At 43.1% G+C, this 22,727-nt stretch overlaps 1 protein-coding gene across 1 annotated transcript in view; it reads left to right on the top strand.

Moving 5' to 3' along the window:
- Positions 1 to 22,727, top strand: part of SMC1A (structural maintenance of chromosomes 1A) — a 1,753,330-nt gene that overhangs the window by 1,468,115 nt on the left and 262,488 nt on the right. The window contains exon 25 of the mRNA XM_044060554.1: positions 6,901 to 7,052. Within this exon, the coding sequence (XP_043916489.1) occupies positions 6,901 to 7,052 (152 nt within the window). The remainder of the gene's footprint in view (positions 1 to 6,900; positions 7,053 to 22,727) is intronic.

Genomic DNA, 22,727 nt, shown 5'->3' on the forward strand with positions numbered 1-22,727 from the left:
CCTGACCTGGGACCTTAACTTTGTACTGGAGAACTCACCCCCCTCCTTGAACCTGCTTCTTCATCAGAGTTAAAATTCCCCTCTTGGAGAAGTCTTCAGCAAGAAGAGTGCCTGAATTACAGGCACTAATGGTGGTGGACCCCTTCATTATTTTCCATGCTGACAGGGTTTCCCTCAGGACTAACCCTTCCTTTATGCCCAAGGTGTGGTATCCAGTATGGCTCTAAACCAATCCATCCATTTGCCAACCTTTTTCCCTAATCCTCAGAATAAAGGGGAAAGGGTCCTGCATTCATTGACCATGCACAGACAGCTCAGGTTCTACCTTGACATTACTAAGCCTTTCAGAAAATCTGACCAGCTGCTAGTCAGCTTTGCTACCGGGCAGAGGACAAGGCCATTTCAAAGCCAACCATTTCCAAATGGATAGCACACTGCATCCATTTCTGCTACAAGCACCATGGAAAACCTACCCCTCTGGGGATCAGAACTCATTCCACTAGAGCTACTTCAACCTCTACAGCATTTCTCAGGGGAGTCCCTACCGGGGACATCCTGGAAGCTGCAACCTGGAGTTCTGTACACACCTTCACCAAGCATTACCACTTGCATATTTTTTCTAAATCCAGAGCTGGATTTGCTACAGCAGTCTTACAAGGCCTGCTAGACAGCACTAACACCTCTTGGCTGCCTCCACCCTTCCTCAGCTTTGGGAATCAACCTAAGTGTGATGACTGCAACAGTGAAACATGAAGAACATAGTGCAGTTGTGTACACTTACCATAAATGTAGATGTTCGAGTGTATTCACTGTTGCAGTCCTGGTTTCCCTCCCTCCCTCCATCCCCCTGTTTTTTTATATCCTTTCTACCTATCCTCTTTATGGCCATATTTTATGGCAGGGGTATTTACTTTTTACTGGAGGTGTTCCACACCAAGTAATAGCTTCCTATTTTGGGGGCTCCTGACATCTTGGGCAAGAAAAACGGATGTAGCATGTTTTATACCCCTGACATTCTGACGTCATGGAAGAGGCGACAGCAACTGACGCAGAAATCCCAAGAATGGTATTTGGGCCAACTGAGGGCTACCTGCAGGTAGATAACCCAAGTGTGATGACTGCAACAGTGAAATACATTCAAACATCTACATTTATGGTAAGTGTACACAACTGTACTTTGTCTGGCTATCTGCAGCACCAAGAGTGTTCATAAAGTGTCTAGCTCATGTTGTAGCTTATTATAGACTACACAGCATCCATGTTTTCATATATTTAGATATTTAGACTTCATCTTTGCAGTCTTGGGTGAGAGATCTCTTAGACAAGCTGAGATTTCAAGAGAACATTCAGAAGTTTTTTACTCCTTCACACAGGATTGTGTTTCTGTGATATCAGATAAACACCTTAGTTCAAAGAACTTTTCTTTCACAGGAAAAATAGATCTATATCCAGGTCAATTTCTAAGGTTTTCCACTCAAACTTCAGTCACCATGAGGGGTTACCTCAGGATTTTGGATGTCATGGCAGCAGTGATTCTCATGGTACCCCTGGCAAGATTCCAAGTGAGAACAGTACAATGGTATATGAAGTTTCTTTGATCCCAGCAGCATTGTCTTTTGTCTTTTCAAATCTCCATGCTGAGGTTTGTCAGAAAAGAAAGAACAGACATAAGCACATAAATATAAAAGGAAATGCTTGTCTTGATCAAGGCTCTTAACTGTGTGAATCATCTTTGGTCTCCTGGACCTCTTTGTGGTGTTACAGACAATACCACAATCATGTGGTACATCAGCAAGCAAAGGGTAACCAGGTCATTACCTCTTTGCAGACAAAGCATGTTAGCTTGGGATGTAGCTTCACAGCAGTCTCTCGCTCTACTGACATGCTGTCCAAGCAAGAAGGCCTGGAAGACAGATGTCTTTTCCTTTCCTTGGACAGAGATGTCATGTATGCTTATCTACCCTTTCTACTGATATCCAGGGTACGTCTGAGATTCAGAAGGAATCCTCCAAGATCTTTGTAGTGATTTCTTTCTGGACCGGGCAACAGTCCTTATTCATTCTTTTGGAAATGGCCAGGAGTGATTACCGCAATTTTCCTTACAGAATGGATCTTCTCACAAAAGATCAGGGAGTGTTTGATACACCCCAGCCAACGTCACCTGAGTGCCTGGATGATAGGGTCTTAATTCCCTTTAGGTACCTGTTTACTGAAGACATGTAGAAGATAGTAATATAGACAGGAAAGCCTGCTGCTAGAAAATCATATTAAAGCAAATGAAAAACACTTTCTAGTTGGTGCCCACAACAATGATCAACATCCATTCAAGGGCAGCTGTTCTCTGGTTTTATTATATTTGTGTGGGTTACTATCCTATAGCCTTTTACTCCTCAGTCAAGGTTCATTTATCAACTATTTCAGCATATTTGCCCATAGATCCTCCTCTTTCAGTGCATTCTCATGTCAAAATGTTTTTGAAAGGGATTTTGCATAAGAGGCATCCAAGTAAACTGGTAGCCCCTCCTTGGGATCATTATTTTGTGTTAGAGAAGCTAACATTTGCTCCATTTGAGCCACCATATTCGGCTGACTTGAGGTTGTTTACCTGGAAAACTTTATTTGCTTTGACCTCTACAAGAAGAGTATTGAAATTGCAAGCTCTTATAGTGGGTCAACCCCATCTCATTTTCCACAGAGATGGGGTTTCTTTGAGAATTAATCTTTTTATGCATAAAGCAGTTTACTTTGACAAACTATCCATGTCCCCATTTTCTTTCCTGAACCTAAAATGAGGGGAATAAGCATACTTTAAACAACTCTGGTGCTGTACTAAATGTTTCAGATCTTCGGGTCAGTTAATTTCTTGTAAAGGTAAGATGGGACAGCTTGTGTCAAAACGGACATTTTCCAAATGGTTGTTTCATGCTATTCCCTTTTGTTATACTCACCAGAAGAAAACTATTACAGGCAAGTTCAAGGCCCACTAAACCAAAGCCTTGGCTTCATCAATGGCTTTTTGGAAAGGGTTGGGTTCTAGAAGTGTTCAAGAAGCAGCAACTTGGTCCTCTGTACATAAATTTACAGAGCATTGCAAGCTTGATTCTTTCTCTAGGTCTAAATGAGGCTTAACTAGGACCATTCCAGGGGCTCCTGGACCCTTCCCTTTCCACCTCCCAAATGTAGCAAGCTAGTGTATTCTACCCATATAGCTAACGCTAACCCAGCAGTGGTTAATATGATGAACATAGTACATTTATTTTTGTTTTGTTCCAACATTGTCCTTTCCTGGCACAGCCTTCCTCTCTCTGCTGCCATTAATTTTCTGAAGGGCTTGGGACCCAGTCCTGTCTTTTAGTCAGCTCAGCTGAGGGTGACTGGATGTGTGGTAGGGGCCCTGAAGCTTTTGAAGCTGGTCAGCTGTTATATCTTTGTCAAGATATAACGTACATAGGTAAAGCTAAATGTGCAGTGATCATTCAGACATCTATTATTGCAAGTTGACTTACACAGCTCTACTATCCTGTGTCCCATCTCATCAGAGTCATTTCCTTAGTTACAGCCATTTGCTCCCCCATTATTTCTGACAGAGCACAGTGTGGGGAATTTTTGAAAATCTGCCAACTCATTACCCCCCCCCCCCCCAAAAAAAAAAAAAGACATGTTCCCAGTTACCTGTTTCTTCCCCATTACAAATCCAACATGGAAAGGAAAAAAGCTTTAAAGTCCGTTTGCAGTATGGTATATAAAAACACCTATGCAAACATTTCAACAGCAGCTTATGTTCTAGATTTAACTAAAACTGTAGAAGAGCAGGGCTGTCACTTAGGACTCCCTTTGTCTTTGCCTGTATTATGATATCCTTCCCTGGTAGGGAAAGTGGTCTAACATGCAGTCCAAATGTCTGCTAGGCCTCATCCCACTCCATTACCTTTCCATCTCTAATTATTTGCTACCAATACCTTGGTTCCCTACCAGTTTTCTCCAATAAATTCCAGGCCCCCCTCGTGCCTTTTTTTCCTATATCTCTACTTGCAGTCATCCCTATTGGCAGAATCTCCTTTCTCCATTTCTGTGCTGGCTTAGGTTTTAAAATACTTTTTTTACAAAGTAATATTTGCATAGTTGTTTTCCTTAAGGGTCTGCATCCAAAATCTCTCTCTCTCATTTCTTGAACTTACCCTGCTTCCATTATCCCTTTCCACTTTGTGTTATAACCATCTGCTTGTGTTGTGTATATGAGCCTTAACCTTGGAATCTGTACTTGAGTAAGCTTCTCAAGCACAATCTGTTTGAATCAGCTCATAAGACAAACTGAAATTCTTAACTTTGAAGACTGTCGAAGCTCATTGCTGTGATATTTTCTAGGAGATTATCTCAGCTACAAGCTCTTATGGTGAGTTTAAAAACATGTTTTCCACAGAGACAAAGTTTCTTTGAGAACAAGTCCTACCTTTATGCCTAAAGTGGTCTCTGAGTTATTTACTTTAAACCAGTCTGATTTCTGTCCTGCACCAAACAACAAGGAAACAGGATCCTTCACACTTTAGGTGTTCTCAGGCAGCTCAGATACTACCTAAATAAAACTCAAGCCTTCACTCAAGCTGGTCAGCTATTTGTCTCATACGAAGGTCTGTTTTCAGCTAGATGCCTCATATTATGCTTGCCATAATAAACCACTTCCAGGCAGGGGTTGCAGCCCATTCAACACTGGCTTTGACGGCTTTGTGAAAAGAGTGAACTCAAAGTATTCTAGAGGCAGTAATAATAAGGTCTTCAAAGCATACTTTCATAATGCTCTACAAACTGGTTACCTTCTCCGGGTCCAGAACATGCTTTGCCAGGACCATTCTCTTGGGTCCCCCCCCCCCCCCCCCATTTCTTCCCTTAGCTTTGGTAATATACCTGTATGCCTTAGGCTACTGCAATAGTGATCTGTGTTTGAATGTAGTACAGTTGTGAAAGTGAAACTTGCCACAACAGTAGATGTTCTAATATATCACTGTTGCAGTACCCTCCATTCCCATCAGCTCCTTTTTCTTGCTTGTATTTTTTGGTATTGCCAGGATGTGGCTTTGTCTATACGCTTTTTTCTGTATAGTTACTGTTTGGTTTGTTTCCTAACATGGTTCTTCAGGGCTGTCACCTCTCTCCTGGGCAAAAAGAAAAAAAATGCTCTGAAGGTTTTAACCGTCTTTTTTTTATGGATCTTTGCTTGAGCTCCTCATAGTTGGAGTCATCGAAGGCCCCCTTAGCTTTTTGCAGGCTAGCCAGTTGCACTTGGGTAGGACAGCTTAGCCTTCTGCAGCAATGATCTGTGAGAGCATATGCTGTTATGGAAAGTTTCACATGCAAAACTGTCCTTTCATAGACACTTCCCTGTTTAATTGTATGTAACCATTTTTATCTTGTCCAATCTTAGCTGTTAATGTTGATCCTCATCTTTCTCTAACCTTGGTATAATTTAATATTTCCTTTTGAGACTTTTATTTCCACAGTCTTCTTTTTTTATACAAGTTTTATAAAAGTTCAAAAATATCTCCATAGGATCTCTGTTTTTACTTTTTTTTAATTTTGTTGCTAAGTCATTGTACTCTGGAATTGTCTAAAAATGTGATCAACACCCTGAGATCATTTTCCTTATTTTTTGCCATCATTTCCACTCCTCTCTCAAGTAATGTTTCATATCAACAAATCATTGTTGCATATGTTAACCACAGCATGCTTAGCTGCAGAGAAATGCCAGGTTGATAGGGAAAGACTTCGCATTTTCCAAAAGTGATACCTGTGCAGAAAGAAGTTTGATGGTGCATGGAAACTGACGTGGAAGTGGACAAGGGTTTAGGATTGGTAGGAAGTAGGGTGAGGAGACCTGGCAGAGCGACCAGTTTTGTACCAAGGACAGGTTCCATCATGAGCCAGGAGGAAAGAGTTGGTTAGCACTGACTTGAAATGGCAAAAAATGAAGAGGTGCTTAGCACTAGGTTGGAATGTTAAAAAACAGTAGCTGAGCATAACAGAACAGCAAACAGTTATGACATATGAGTAGTTAGTGCCTCTTTGCAGTGCAGAATGTCTCTGTTGGAAGATTAGGAGCCACAAGCATTTATGCAGGAGCAGAAGTGTGGAAATGGAAGGTGTTTCATGCCATGTATTATTAAGTTTGAAGTCTTAGCTTGGTTGCACAGTAATGTGGCTTTCCCCTTCTGCTTCCTGAATAAGATATTTAACTCCTTTCTGGATTGAGTTTCTAATCAGCAGACCTCTTTTGTCTATCGCTTAGTTCTTGTGTAATACTATTACTGCCTCATGCTACTATCTTTCTGTCTGTAACCTTTCCCCTCCTCTTCTAGCACACCCAAGCCTTCCACAGTGGCTGTGCTGGTCGTCTCCTTTCTGCTGCATCTTGGCCATTCCCACCATCACCATCAGCACCAGCACCAGCACCACACACACACACACACACACACACACACACACACACACACACACACACACAGACTTTCTATTCTTCCCATCTGGCTGGGTATATTTGGGTGTCCAGAGCTGTCTAAGCTGCCAAACTAATGAGGCAGTCTGTCTCTTTTCACATCACGCCTTTTCTGCCCCTCTTATTTTGCCCTTTCCTAGTTTTCTGGGATCTTTTTATAAATAGTTTTACATAGCTCGGCGTTTCTACAAGTGCAGATTTTGGCTTAAAAAACTTTAGTCATAATTCCTGTGGTGATGTAGGCCCAGCATAAGTGAGTTACTTTGTTTTGCCACATGTGCTCTGCACTTTTGAAAGAGATGAAGGAAAATACTAGCAGTTTATAGCAATTAATTCATGTTAGACGTAGTTTATTTCTTGTATACAGATATTGCATAACTACATTTCTCTCCATTCCATATTCCCCATTTTAGGCATTCTTAGGCCCAGAAAACCCAGAGGAGCCCTATTTAGATGGTATCAATTACAACTGTGTTGCACCTGGAAAACGATTTCGGCCTATGGACAATCTGTCAGGAGGAGAAAAGACTGTTGCTGCATTGGCACTGCTTTTTGCTATTCATAGGTATGTAGAATGGTAATTTAAAGAAGCAGTTTGAATTTCTTTGGAAATAGCGGTCAAGTGCTGATTTTTTTCAGAAGCAAGTGAAATTCTGTTAAGTCACAATTTTGGTATTAATAAAGTAATTCCTTTTTTTGTTTCGTTACTTTTTCTGAACACATTTAAATGTTAAACTCATGGTTAAAGTGGGGTGGATGATGGCATGTGTGCTGAACGTTTCCTTCATATTTTACTGCTGCTTCAGAAAGAAACTGATTTTAGGTGTACTGATGTAGAGTAAAAAGGGAAAAAAATGAAAATAGGTCACCTGTAGCAGAGTGGTGCTCTTGTTTGGTTCTCCAAGCCTATATAAGGAGCTTTTCCTTGTCACAACTAACAAAAAGCAAAGAAATACAAGTCTGTAAGGTTCTACAGTAATTGGTTGTACCAGCACTTGACGGTAATCCAACTAACCTGTAATATCTTCAATATTAAGGTATTCATGACCGCTATTAATAAAGTAAAACATAAATAATTATGGAGATCCGTCTGTAGGTTTAAATAATTTGTTTTATTTCTTTTAGCACTTTCATCATAAAAAGACTTAATCAGTTTAGTTTGTAGTGGTTTAAATCCTCTTGAAAAAGGAGGAGTGGAACAGGCTACCTGGCATGATTGGTTGATGGGATGGGAAACCATATTTCGGTAATGGCACAGATGTCTGTATCCTCTAGAGTGAGCTAAGCTTCTAGGGTGTGGAGTTTCTTGCTAAGGCTCCTAGCAATTATCAGCAGCACATTTAGGTTCCTTTGGGTTTTGTGTGCTATGTGATAGATTTATCACTGTGGTATTGCCTAAAAAAAAGCTATTAAGGGAGGGGGTTGATAAAAGTTTAGTCAAAATGTGAAAGCCCAGGGGGACAGGTAAGACCATCTTTGGCAAAACAATGTTTTCTGTTGACCATGTCCTCTCAGGCTGACTGATAGTTTCTGCTGTCAGTCCAGGGGGAGTCACTAAGCCATTTGTTAGTCATTTTCTGTTTGTACCATGACATCATATTTGGTAAAGGTAGAATGCTGCCTAATGCAAGTCAATTTCTCTGAGGTCCGTAATCTTTGTCTTCATAGAGGTATGTCTCAGGTCATTTACACCCACATATGCTATGATAGAATAATACTGGTATCTGTGATGCATTGACTTGAATGTACGTGTGTAACTTGGGAGATCCTGGCTTTAAATAAGCAAATGACTGTAATCTTCTCCTTGTTCAGTCTGGTAAATGGGAGCATCTGAGTGTTGTACAGTGGAGTTCGTATGACAAGAGTCATGGGTAAATTGCTTGCCTTATGGGCTTTGTTTTTGGGGGTCCATTGGGTGTATATGTATGTGCAGTATTTGGTGTTGCTTTTGATGTGTGCTTTACAGAAAGTTGAGAACGGGCAATTTTGTTTGCAGGCTTAGGATGTCTTTGAGGTTTGGAGAGATTGCTTTTTATTGCCGCAATATAAGATGGTCTGTGTGTGTGGGGGGTTCCCATTCAGAAGCCTGAAACATCATAAGCCTGAAAATCAAAATCCTGAAACCAAAAGCCTGAAAATTCAGAATCCTGAAAACTCAAAATCCTGAAAGCCCAAAATCCTGAAAGACCAAAATCCTGAAACTCAAAATCCTGAAAACACAAATAATGCTAATATGTCACTATAAAGACACTAATATCTACCAACTGACCCTGACCCTAACCCTAACCCTAAGGTCCGTCACTATCGCACACTCACCTGACCCGCGCCCTAACCCTAACTCACTTAAACCGCCCTAACCCCAATATTTGTCACTATTGCATACATGCCTAACCTGCGCCCTAACCCTAACTCACTTAAACCGCCCCTAACCCTAACATAAAACCAACCGCACACTTACCTGACCCCAACGCATGACCTAACACCACAGGGCTAACAATAGCAAAGCCACAATGACATCAGTATGTCTATTTTGTGTTTTCAGGATTTTGAGTTTCAGGATTTTGGGCTTTCAGGATTTTGGGCTTTCAGGATTTTGAGTTTTCAGGATTCTGAATTTTCAGGCTTTTGGTTTCAGGATTTTGATTTTCAGGCTTATGATGTTTCAGGCTTCTGAATGGGAACCGTGTGGGGACATTGTGTATTGGATGGTGTGTGTGTGTGTGTGTGTGTGTGTGTGTGTGTGTGTGTGTGTGTGTGTGTGTGTGTGTGTGTGTGTGTGTGTGTGTGTGTGTGTGTGTGTGTGTGTTTGTGTGTGTGTGCTTTGTAACCTTGTTTGTATGTGAGATTTTTTGCCTCCAAGAAAATTGTGTATGTACATCTGTCACATACTGTGTTGTTTTTTTAAGGATTAAAAGATTGTGAACATGAGACAATTGCTACATTGTCTAAAGATGCCCATATCTACCCAGCTGGCTACAGAGACATTTGGAAATTGCATATCCATGTTGTCCAGCCTGTATTAGGGTGAGCTATCAGATGAGGACTGGATTTTACAGAAGTTTTCTAGGGTGGTCTCTAAGGTTAGGGACTAGAGTTAAATAGTGGTAGGATATGGCGTTAGTCCTCTCAAGTAGCTAAGCGCTCCTTGCACTGCGGTTAAGATACCCTCGAAGCTTCCAGCAGGACAGCAGCCACAGGATCCATCATTAGGTGGCATGCCTGGCTGAGGGAGTAGTCTCTTCCTTACATGTCAAATCCCATTAATACAAAGACTATCTTTTTGGTCCTAAGGCTGAGGCTGTGCTTAAGAAAATGGAGGATAAGACTAACTCAAGGCAAACAGACCCCAGTAGGGCTTGAGGGATCCTGCCCCCAGGGACCTAACAAGGAGCAATCATGTCTCTTGTGTGACACTTCCTTTCCTCTTCTCACCATTCCCCACCCCTCAACCTTTCTCTTCCCCCCAGGTTGGGAGGGCGACAGTCCCTTTTTCACAAGAACTGGACCTTCATTACCAGGGATCTGTGGGTTCTAAAATTATTCAGAGAGTTTACAAACTCAAGTTCAAACAGTCCTTATTCGTTCAGGCTTCACAGATGTTTATTCCTCCAAACCAAAAGGCCTTAAACCAAATACAGCTTTGCACCCAAGGCACAGTGAAACCTGTAACAACCTCTTTGCAGGGAAAGTTTTTTTTTACTCTAGACTTTTCCTAGTCCCCAGAAAAGAAGGCACACTGAAACCACTTCTGGACCTGTCAAGGCTCACCAGTTCTTGCAAGTCCCAAAATTCAGAATGCTAACTCTACGAAATCCACTGCCCGTGATCTACCCCAACCCCTTCATGGTAACCTTGGATCTAAAAAAAAAAAAAACAAAAAACTCATACCTCCACATTCCCATAGAAGAGAATCACAAAGGGAGGTTCTTGTGCTTCAGAGCAGGTGTGAAGCATTATCAATTCTGTGTTCTGCCCTTTGGCTTGTGTACTGCACCCGGGGTTTTCACAAAATACCTAGCCGCAGTGATTGCCTTCTGCAGGACAAAGGGAATTCAGATATAACCATACTTAGACAATTGCCTCGTTCAGGCAGCAGACCTAGAAAAACTCAAAGCAGATCTACATTATACCCAGAATGTACTGACTTCAGTGAGGTTCACCATCCATATACCCAAAAACTTCAGATCAACACCACAAACAGCTTTGTGTTTCTGGGACTTTTACTGGACCCATCTCTTCAGAAAGCCATTTTCCTCCATCCAGATAAGGTTACCTTTCTAAGTCTGTACTTGAAACAAGCTCCTTGTCGGGAAATACTCACAGCCAGAGAGTATCTCAGGGCCCTAGGTTACATAACCGCTTACATCTTCATAATCCCCTGGCCAGACTACATATTAGGAGACTGCAGTGGTACCTCAAAACATACATGGTGCCAACACTGGCTCTTTCAGGATAAAACTGCTTCCTTGTCTTAGGAAAGAGTTTGCCTGTTGAGGTCCAAGCATGCTCCCTCAATCTGGGCCTTCACTTCAGGTTCATCCCTCAGGACCAAACTGACAGCAAATGCATCGGAAATAGCTCTCGGGAGCCCAATACAGCAACTTCCAGACTCAAGGCAGATGGGACTCCCAGTTCAAAAACAAGCACATCAACCTAAAAGAACTGATGGCAGTCCAAAAAGGCCGTATTGCCTTCAAATAACAATGGAAGCCAGGAGTCCTCCTGGTAAAGACAGACAATACCATAGTTATGTGGTACATAAGTAATTGAGGGGGGACTCATTCTTACCCCCCTTTGCCACTTGGCTATGGACCTTTGGGAAATGGCAAACTCCCTAAGATTGCTAGTCATCTAGCAGATCACCTCAGCAGGAGCCTGTCAGACCCCCACAAGTGGCAACTGCTTTGGGATATTTTTCTCAGCTTATCCAAGTCAGCCTGGAAGAAGGACGCCAGCCTACTCCTCTATGGCTTCTCCCCTGTACCCTTGCTATCCCGGATACTTCTTAAATTAAGGAAAAAGCAAAGGGTAATTCTGATAGCCCCAGACTGGCCAAAGCAGCACTGGTACCCCTTACTGCACAGTCTAACCAATGGGGAGCCATGTCTGCTGACACAGAGAGTGGACCTGTTAACTCAGAACAAGGACAACATCATATACCCAACCTGCACACACACAAATTGGCAGCTTGGATGATACCTTGATCCCATGGAGGGGGTTCACTCCTTGACAAACAGGTCCTGGACATTCTTCAAGAAGCCAGGAAACCTAGCACTAGAAAGTCTTAGTCTACCAGCTGGAAAAGATTCATTATGTGATGCAGGCAAAAGAGGCAAAGCCCTTGGCAAGCTCACATCCCTTTGATCCTGTCATACTTATCAAGACTTTTTGAAAAATGGCTACCCTTCTCTATTAAAATCCATGCTTCAGCTATTTCTCCCTATCTGCCTTCTCAACCTCCTGTCTTTTGTCATCCTCTCATGAAACAGTTTTTGAGAAGGGTTGTCCACATCAAGCCTCCCAGAAAACCACTTGTTCCCCTTCTGTAGAAGTTCATTCATCCACTTTTTGAGAAAGCTGCTTTCTCAGATGTAAAATTCCTTAACTGGAAGACAGCTTCCCTGCTAGCCATTACCTCAGGCAGAAGAGTTTGAGCTTCAGGCCCTTATGTGTGGACCTTTCATCTTTTTCCAAACAGACAAGGTATCTCGTAGGACCATTCCTTCCCTTATGCCGAAGTTGGTGACAGATATTTCTTTAAACCAATACCATACACTTACTTACATTCTTTCCTACCCATCAGAACAAGGGAGAGAGGATCATTCATACTTTGTGTATAGGCAACTGTGTTAGTACTTGGACAGAACCAAGAATGCCAGGAAGTCAGACCAGATTTTTATGGCCTTTGCCAATAGCTCTGAGGGGAGAATTGTTTCAAAACAAACAATTTCCAAATGGATCACCCATTGTATCTCTTTTTGCTACAGCTGTCATGGTAAGAAGACTCCACACTCTGTGAAGACACATTCCACTAAGGCTACCGATACCTCTGCTGCCTTTTTTAAAGGGGTGGTGACTAAGGACATTTTGGAAGACAGTCCTCTGTGGATACCTTCACCAAACTTTACCATCTTACCTTTTCCAAGTCTGTTGCAGGGTTTTCAGCTACAGTTTTGAAGAGCATCCTTTTCTCTCCTTAGTCTTTCCATCAACCCTCCTTTTCAGCTTTGAGAGGCATCTCAGAAGTTAGGACTGCAACAGTAAAACACAAAATATAGTATATGTACACTTTATAGTACATAAATAAGTAGATGTTTAAGTGTATTCACTGTTGCAGTACTCTTTCCTTCCCTCCCCTCTTACCTATGGGATAGGCTTGGTCATTCTTCTCAGTTCCAAGTTGCTCTCTCCTCCTTGACACATATTTGGAGTCTATGGGCTTAGGCCCCTGACCTTAATGACATGCTAGTGGGGCTTCTACCTGATGGCGGCAAAAACAAGTACTGAGGTCATGGTGCTGGCCGACTCCCATTTGAAGTCAGGGCATCCACTGGCTTCAGGAGGAGGAAGAGGAGAACCTTCTCTGGTAGTCAGGCGGACTAAAGGCTTCCACTGCAGGAAATCCCACAAGTTAGGACTGCAACAGTGAGTGAACATCTGCATTTATGGTCAATGCACACAACTGTACATTTCCTGTAAGAAAGTAAGCTTGGTAAATAAGACAACATGATGAATGCCATGAGAAGTGATTACTTTCTTTGCATATGCAATGTTAGCTTGTTTTTCTTTAGCAAATGCTCAGTGGGAGTTAAGTCTGCAGCTGAAGGCAGTTGTACATTCTGTTCTGAGTATAATTGCCAGATTCCTTCATGCATGTGCAGTATTCTGTTTTTTCGCATTGCTGTTTGTTTCCATGGAGATGAGCTGTCTGCAGGTGCAAGCAATTAAGATTGAGAGTTTTGCACATTTATTTATTTATTCATTCTTTTTTTCTGAGGGAATTGCGAAATTTAAGGTACAAAGGCAAAACAGTTCAGTAAAAAATAGTTTGAAATTATTGGAAGTGAATAAGAAAGAGATTCCCTAGCAGCCTTAGTATTTCAGTGCATTTAATAGAGCAGTGTATAATGTAGTTTTATTTAAAAATAGCCAGTGCACTTTTTCTTAACGCTAAAAGTAAATGCTTTCTGAAAGTGTACAAGCTGTTTTTCACATCTGGGAGGGAAAGAGAGATAAAAGAACAGATACAGTTAGCACAAGTGGACGCACTTGTATAATAGGTGGGAACAATAACTTCTTAATGTACTGGCTACACTACCATAATAGCTTGGAACTTTAATGGCCTTATGGGTGTAGACAGAAAAGTAAAAGTATTGAATTATATAGCAAATAGCAATGCTGCAGGAGACACATTTGTAAAGAAATGAGTATGTGAATTTGATAGAGAGAGAATTTCAGTATGGAAGCACTCTGAACGTGTACAAGCTGTTTTTCACATCTGGAGGGAAAGAGAGATAAAAGAACAGATACAGTTAGCACAAGTGGAAGTACAGGCTATGACGTGCTGTAGTGTGGGTAACCTTAATTTTAAGTTAGGTAATGCCTTTGGCTGCAGCTGTCTGTGACAATTGTTCCTATCAAGAGGGTTAAACTTCATTATTTTTGAAGATGTACATAGCTTTGTGTGATTATTATAAGTTGATAGGTTGTGTGAGTGTTTTGACAATGGTTTGGCTTTTTGTTTGAGAGTTTTCATTAAAACAAAAAGTCTTGAAAAAATGTAGCGTATGTTCATATGGAGATGACAGGAAACCACTTTATATATGATCAGCTTGCCAAACATTAATATACACTTGTAACGCAAAAGTTGAAGTACAGATTCAAAAAATGCACTTCCTGTTTGTATTATACTAACTTACCTTTAATTTCTTTATTCCGTTGTCATATAACTTGTATCTGTGCTTAAGCAATGTTTTTATACTATGTCTAATTTGGTATAATTAAACTGAGTTTTTTTGTATTATTTTTAAAGACTGTAAAATTATTGTTCTTAAAATGTTTTGTAATACTTTGGAGCTTTTCTCCCAGGGCCTCAACTGAAGATGAGCTCCTACGCAGTTGGACTTTCCTGGTAATCAAATGTCAAATAAATATAAAAAGCTGCTAACGTTTATAATAGGTGGGAACAATAACTTCTTAATGTACTGGCTACACTACCATAATAGCTTGTAACTTTAATGGCCTTACGGGTGTAGACAGAAAAGTTAAAGTATTGAATTATATAGCAAATAGCAATGCTGCAGGAGACACATTTGTAAAGAAATGAGTATGTGAATTTGATAAAGAGAGAATTTCAGTATGGATACTCAGCAGAATACCAGGGACAGTGGAAAAGGGGAGTAATAATATTAATTCTGAGAGCATCTCCAGTAGTGATAGAAGACTTGGAGTAGTAAAGGCCTGTTGGCAGGGAAGGAGGATTACAATGGCATGTGTTTATATTACACCAAAAAATGATGTTGTGAACTTTAGAAAATTTTGAGAGAAATCAGCTTTCAGCAGTGTTTTACTTATAAGTGGGGAGTAGAACTTGATTTGTATCAACAGTGAGGATGTGTCTTGGGGACCTAGAGGGGAACGTATAACAAAAGAGAGAGTAGAATTCTGAAGAAATTTATGAAAATGTTTGGTATGGACCACATAAAATCAGTAGTAGGAACCTCTAAGAGACTCTACATATTATTTCCAAGGTACAATAACTGGGCTAGACTAGATAAAATTTTATTTCACAGGAATATGTGCATTTAATTGAAAGCTTCAACACACATCCATTAACTATTTCAAATCATGCACCAATAAAAACTAAAATAAAAGTGAGACAATGGCACATTCCTTTTGAGGAATAGATAGTGGAATTTATTCAAGAGTTACTGGGGAATTCAAAAATGTATTTATAAGTTATAGGTAGTGAGTGGAATAAAATGAAAATGGAGTTTAAAAATAGGGTAGAAACAAAAGAAAGGCATATGGTTAAGAAGTAATACAAGTTATTTAGTGGGGCTGACAAGAGTTGGACTATTGCAGACTAAGGGGAATCTCACAGGACCAGAGGCACAACTATAGAGCTCTAAAGAGAAAATAATAGGGTATGTGGAAAATATGAATGAGTTTAGAAAGATTGCTGTTAAGTAACTGTTTTTGATGATAACTCTGGAGCACAAAAACGTTTAGCATAATGACTTTGGCAACAGAAGCAAGAAAGGGTTGTCACCAAACTTAGGACCCTGTAATGAAAAATAACCAGAGATCCTGTAGAGGCATTAACGATATTCCGAAAATTGTAAGAACATTTGTTGAAGCAGAGAAATGTGCAAATCCAAGAAAAAAACACACATGAAAATATTTATGGAACACTTAAGTATGCCATGGTTAGAGGTAGATGAGGCTCAATAGTTAACAGTTATGTAGGGGGAGATGAAATAAAAGCACTGATGTATAATCAATCTGCAGGAAAATGTAAGGAGACAGATGGTAATCCTTGTGGAAGTTTTGAAGCTATGCGGGAAGAAAGTGGCCAAACTGATAGACTTGGATCAGTGTGATTTTGAGCAGTAATGATCTCAAGAGAAGCAGAATGTAGGAAAATACAGCTGCTGGTGGTGGATGTTGATGTAATGAAAGTATTTCAGAGAGTAAGATAGGATTTTATGAGTAAGGCAGTGGAAGCATTTGTCTTCCCGTATGTAATAATAAGGTTAATTAGGAGAGTGTATGAAGGATCGGAGGCAAGAATTAAAGTGGGGGAGTTCCTCTCTGAAGTTGGGTCTGCTAACTACATGAAGTCACTTTAGCACTTGCATTTGTTTCTTTAACCTAATCTGTTTCTACTTCAAAGTAATGCTTTTTTACTACAGAAGTAATTCCACCTAGAGATAAAATGTATGCATGTATACATATGCATATGTGTGTATGTGTATATTTGTGTGTGTGTGTGTGTGTGTGTGTGTGTGTGTGTGTGTATGTATATATATATATATATATATATATATATAATGTGTGTATATACATGTATGTATAAATATATATGGATCTATTTTATGTTGTTGAAAACCACTTAGGCGAAATTCACATTGTCGAGACCACTTTGACAAAATGGCATGATCTGAAGTAGTTTACTTCATTGGGTCTTCAACCTGTGGGAATACGGATCCGTATCGGATCCGAGCCGGCAAAAATTAGTAGCATCATCTCCAAGCTCCAGACTCCTTCCCTTACCCATAATACACCTCCACTGCCTTCCCCCCAGATCTCGTTTGCCACGATTTGTAAAACATTGTGTCTCTAGAGCTCCAGCTAGCAGGGTGATTCTGATTGTTTTTCTGAATTTTCTATTACTTTTAGCCGTTTCAGTTTAGTATAGGTAACCTTTCTCCCCTCCCATCGCTTTGGCGTCAAGTGTAGGTTTGTAGTTGTTAGTTTAGAGTAGTTTGTCTGTGGTGCCCCTCCCCCCCCTCTTATTTAGTCTAGTGTGGTGAGTTGGTGTGTTATTAGTCTAAAGAAAGAACATTTTTGGTCTGTCTTTTCTTTTTTTAAGGCTTCTTGTTTGATAGTATGGCTGAAAAGCTTATCTTTAAGCGCTGCACAGAGTATGGCCATAAGCTCTCCCCAGCGGATGGCCACACTGTGTGTTGTGCTTAGGTGTGGCCCACCTTAATGTGGAGTGCTCCATTTGTGCGGGGTTCAATCCCCGACCTTTGAAGGATAGAAAGTCCAAGTTGGCCCTTAAAGGTCTTCTGCCGGCCACTGATCCTCCTTCCTCGTCTTCGGCTTCAGTCACAGCGGCTGTTGTGGCTGCCTCTCCCGCCTCTCTCCCACTGACTTCTCCTCCCAGGCTGAGACTCAAACTCCTGCATCTAATCCAGTGATAGCGGAGCAGAGGAGAGGTAGCGGGAAAGAGAGTCGAAGATGAAGGAAAAGAGGAAGAGGTCCCCAGCCATCTCATCCCCGAGCAAGTCTGCACAGACCCGTGACTCCCCCTGGCTCCAGTCTCCGAGGTTCTCCCTGGAGCTGGAGGAAGCACGTTCATTCTCCCGGTCCTCGGTTCCCCGACCGGCCAGGTCAGAGTCCGTAGCCTCGTCTTGGTCGACCCTTTCTTTATCAGACATGGATCTGGATAAGGTGATGAGGTGCTTTATCCGTACACAGATCCAGATGGGTTTCTTGCCAGCCCCCCTCCCTTTTTTCAGCCCATTTCTCCTTCCCCGATCCGACCTTCTGCTTTGGAGTTCTTGGATCTGAGGTTGGCCTTGGTCAGGGGGTCTGCGTCGACGGTCCTTGCGTCCTTGATGCGGACAGCTGCCGGGAGCATCTCTGATCTCACTAGTTTGGATCTGAGCCACTCTCGAAGCTGGAGCCTGGGTGTCGGATCCGAGGGAGTGGAAACGTCCACTTCGGGTCCTGCGCCGATTCTCGCTTTGGATCCGGGGAGACCAGCCTCCTTATTAGCTTCCCAGGAGGTCCGCTCTCCTTCGGCGCTCGATGTGGTAGAATGGGTCCTCTCCATTGGATCAAGGCCCCTGACTGCCCCTCAAACTCTGCCCAGACCCCCTCGGCTCTGTCTTTGGTCCCTATTGTCTTACCAGAAGGGACAGCCTGTGCCCAAAGAGCCCCAGACAGTTCCCACAGTGGGACAGATGGCTTGCGAGCGCTCCCCGGTGAGCCCCACGGGAGATGTGCCTCACAAGCATACGTGCAAGAGGAGGCACCTGGACTCCCCCGAGTCCCTAACAGAGGACACAGATTTAGATGATAGGGAGGGCTCCCCAAGATCACCTCCCGACAATGTCTCCTTTGGAGACATCATGGAGATCCTGCGCCAGCGGGGAGGTTGGTCTGCGCCCAATCCCTCCTCTGAGTCTGTGTTTCTGGAGGCTTTCGGCATGGGCCCGTCTACGTCTTGGGTGTCCCCTTCCATGGATCCTTTAGTGAATTTTATCACCTCACAGGCGTGGAAGGACCCAGATACTGTGGAGACTATCCCCAAGCTCCCTGATAAGGTTCCGAGTCTCACTATCGACAGGCCTTCCTGGAACAAGGGCTCCCCAGTGGACGCCATGGTGGTAGCAGCAGCCAGGAAGAAGGAACTATCTCAGGAAAGTTTCTTGGTCCACCCTCCTGACCGAGAGTCACGGATGATGGACCACCTAGGGAAGCAGGTGTATGCTTCAATTACCTTTTCAATAAGGGTGCTGAACTACTTGGCCCATGTCACGAGACTCCAATGCGACCTAGTGCAGGAGCTGAAGGAGTCCCCACCCAAGTCCATGTCACAGGAGGACAAGGCTTCGTTCTCCGCGAAAATGGCCACTCTGAGAGCAATATCAAATATGTCCATGTGACTCCTCTCCCATGCTACAGAAGGAGCGGCTAGGGCGGCTGGATCCCGCTTGTCCATGAGGCGTAACGCCTGACTCAATTTGTACCAATTCACCGAACCCTTTAAGGCGTCCTTTGCTAATGCCCCTTATGATAGCTCAAATCTTTTCAGTAAGACCATTAAGGAGACACTAGTCCAGAGTGAGAAGGACGGGAAGACACTGCCTTTGGGATCCGCTTCTCTAACCCTCAAAGGTCTTTTTCCCAGAACCAGAGAGGGAAAAAGAAGATGTGGTTCCGGAAGTCTAAGTATCCCCTGGACACTAGAAGCTCTTCTTCCCCTAGAGGCAGAGAGGGACAGAATGGACGCAGGCCCAGAGGCCGAGGGGGTCCGCGAAACTTTGGGTCTCGAGAACCATTCTCAGACAAACCCGGGCAGCAACCCTGAGGGGTTGCCCTGCTGCTCTACTCTGCAGGCAGTCGGGGGACAATTGTCCTTGCACCCAGCGCATGGGAGTCCATAATGGACCACTAGGTGCTTCAAATCATATCCAGAGGATATTCTATCCCCTTTGTGGGTTCCCCCATACATCCTAAACACCTCCCAGACGTTTCACCCACGCAAAGGGAGGCAGCAGCACAGGAAATTTCCAAGCTGCTAGGAAAACGAGTCATCAAAACCGTCCCCCCAGATCAGTCCGGATGGGGCTTCTACTCCAGGTTCTTTTTGGTGCCCAAGAAAACGGGGGATTTAAAGCCCATCCTGGACCTCTCTACCCTGAACCCGTCAGTTGACAAAGAAACTGGATGGTCGCACTACAAACCATCTTGCCATACCTGCAAGAGAGTGGCTGGATGTGCTAGTTAGATCTCCAGGATGCTTACTATCACATAAAAAGGCACAGAAGCTCCGCTTTTGGCTAGGGGCCAATCATTATCAATTTCGAGCCCTACCCTTTGGTCTCACCACAGCCACCAGGGTGTACCAAAGTGATGGCAGTTGTAGCGGCTCACCTGAGGCTTCAGGTCTATCCGTATCTGGATGATTGGCTCCTCACTGCTCCCACCAGGCGTCTACTTTCCCAAATCAGAGATTACTTTCTGACACTTGCCCTGAGTTTGGGTATCACAATCAGCACAGTCAAGTCTCTACTAGAGCCTGTACAGGTGATAGATTACATTGGTGCCAGGATAGACCCACTACAGTGCAAAGTGTTCCTGACCTCGGAGAGAGTTCAAGACCTCAGGATGCATGTCTCCCTAATTTACCATTCTCACCTCCTGACAGTGGAATCAGTGTTGTGGGCCCTATGCTCGATGGCGGCAACAGTAACTCTTTCCATGTGCTCGGCTACACATGCAGATTCTTCGTTGAACTCTAGAGGTTCAGTGGTCCCTGTTGGGTTTACCACTAACCTATCCTGTCTACCTGAGTCAAGTGTGTCGGTCGTCCCTCATATGGTGGATGAGCTCTCTGGACATTTTGGAGGAATGATCCTTTGTTCCAGCCCCGGCCCAAACCACAGTGACCACAGATGCCTCCCAACTTGGGTGGGGGGGGGGCATTGTTCGGGCAGGACAATCCAAGGCCTGTGGTCCCCTTAGAGACCAGCTGGCATATCGGTGTCCTAGAGATGAGGGTGGTCCTTTTAGTGTTGCAGGCCCTTCATGCCTTTCTTCCTCTGGGGACGATTGCCATTCAATCAGACCACATGTCTGTAGTCTGGTATATCAACAAACAGGGAGGGACCAGATCTTATCCCCTTTGTCACGAAGTCATGAGAGTGTGGGAATGGGCAATCTCCACCGGTCGTTTTCTCATTGCAATGCACATTCCGGGACGGTCCAACATTCTAGCGGACAAGCTAAGTTGGACCATTCTGATGCCTTACGAGTGGTCTCTGAATTTATCAGTAGCGGAACAGATCTTCAGCGAGTGGGGTCAATCTTGCTGCAATTTCTTTGCATCTCCTTCCAATGCGAAGTGCAGCAGGTTTTTCACTCTGAACCCTCTGCCGGGGGAGTCCCCCAGAGATGCTCTACTTCATGCTCGGCCTCCTGGTCTTCTGTATGCTTGCCCGCCCGTTCCTCTCATCCCGAGGCTTCTGCAGAAAGCTTGTCGACTGGGGAGCAAGGTGATCCTCATTGCCCCATTCTGGCCTCACCAGGTATGGTTTCTGTTCCTTTGGTCTCACATTCTGGCTCCACCTTGGATCCTAGATCCCATTCAGGATCTGATTTCACACCCATCAGGGTGCCTCATCCGAATCTGGACAGCCTAAAGCTCATGGCTTGGCTGCTCCAGTTCCCATGATTGCTAGGACTCCCGGACTTTCCTCCTCAGTTAAGTCTATTTTGGTAGCTGCTCATAAGTCTTCTACCAGAAAGGTTTATCACAGCAAATGGAAATGTTTTTCTTTCTGGGCCTCTCAGAGGAGTTTAGATCCTTTTACGGCTCCTGTTTCTGCTATTCTTGATTTTCTAGCCGATATTTTCCAGCATGGAGCTAGTTCTTCTGTCAAAGTTCAGTTGGCTGCCATTTCTCATTTTCATGTGGGTGAGAATTCAGCATCCTTGGCATCTTTTAGGTTTTGTGTAAAGCCTTTATTAAAGGCACTTTTTTGCTACGTCCCCCGGTCAAAGATCCTGTCCCCCCGTGGGACCTTTCTATGGTTCTCCAAGCTCTGGTCACTCCACCTTTCAAGCCTGCCACAACTGCAGATCTAAAATTTCTATCATGGAAAACAGCTTTTCTGGTGGTGATTACCTCTGCTAGAAGGGTTTCAAAACTACAGGCCTTGATCATAAAATTCCCGTACATGATTTTTCATAAAGATAGAGTTTCCCTTCGAACCAACCTATCTTTTCTTCCTAAGGTGGCGTCACCCGTCAGTTTCCGACTATAAATTTGCCTGTGTTCTTTCCCAATTTTACCAATGGGATGGAGTATAAACTACACATTTTGGATGTTCAGAGTAAGTTATGATTCTATTTACACAGGACAAAAAATTTTTGTAAATCTGTTCAGTTGTTTCGTTTCGATAGACCCTTTTTGGGCAAACCTATTTCCAAGGTCACTATAGCTAGATGGATTTCTTTATGCATCCCTGCAGGTCTATAAGGAGGACAAAGGAATGTCTTCTCCAGGTCAGGTTAAAGCTCATTCCACTAGGTCCATGGCTACGTCTGCAGCTTTCTGGTCTAGGGTGTCCTTTGGATGACATTTGCTCTGCAGCTACTTGGTCCTCATATCATACGTTTATTTCCCATTACAAATTGGATTTGACATCTAGGAGGAGAGCATCCTTTGGCTCCGCAGTGCTCCATAATATCCTTTCATGAGGGTCTCCCAGGAGTTTAGTAGCTGGGGACTCTGTTCCACAGGTTGAAGACCAAATGAAATAAACTACTTCAGATAAAGAAGTTATGTACTCACCATAACGTTCCATCTGAGTAGTTGTACTTCATCTTCAGTCGTCCCTACCTCCTTCCCCGGACCTTGGCACATGTTCAGCCTACGGGCTGTAGTATAGGTCACAAGTATGTTATCAGGTCGGGTTCTAAGTATAAGTTCTGCAAACTCGATCTGGGGATGGAAGGCAGTGGAGGTGTATTATGGGTAAAGGGAAGAGTCTGGAGCTCGGAGCTGATGCTAGTAATTTTTGCCGGCTCGGATTCGATACGGATCCGTATTCCCACAGGTTGAAGACAAATGAAGTGCAACTACACAGATGGAACGTTTTGGTGAATACATAACTTCTTTTTATCGAAACCCAGAACAGCATAGTTTCACTTCAGGAAACTAACCATTGGGTCACTATGGGAACTTTGCCCTTTTCTCTGCTGTAGTGCAGTCTTGGAGTTG

This window comes from Protopterus annectens, chromosome 1.part0 (genome assembly GCF_019279795.1).
Source record: "Protopterus annectens isolate FY-2018-M chromosome 1.part0, PAN1.0, whole genome shotgun sequence".
Classification (NCBI taxonomy): Eukaryota; Metazoa; Chordata; order Ceratodontiformes; family Protopteridae; genus Protopterus; species Protopterus annectens.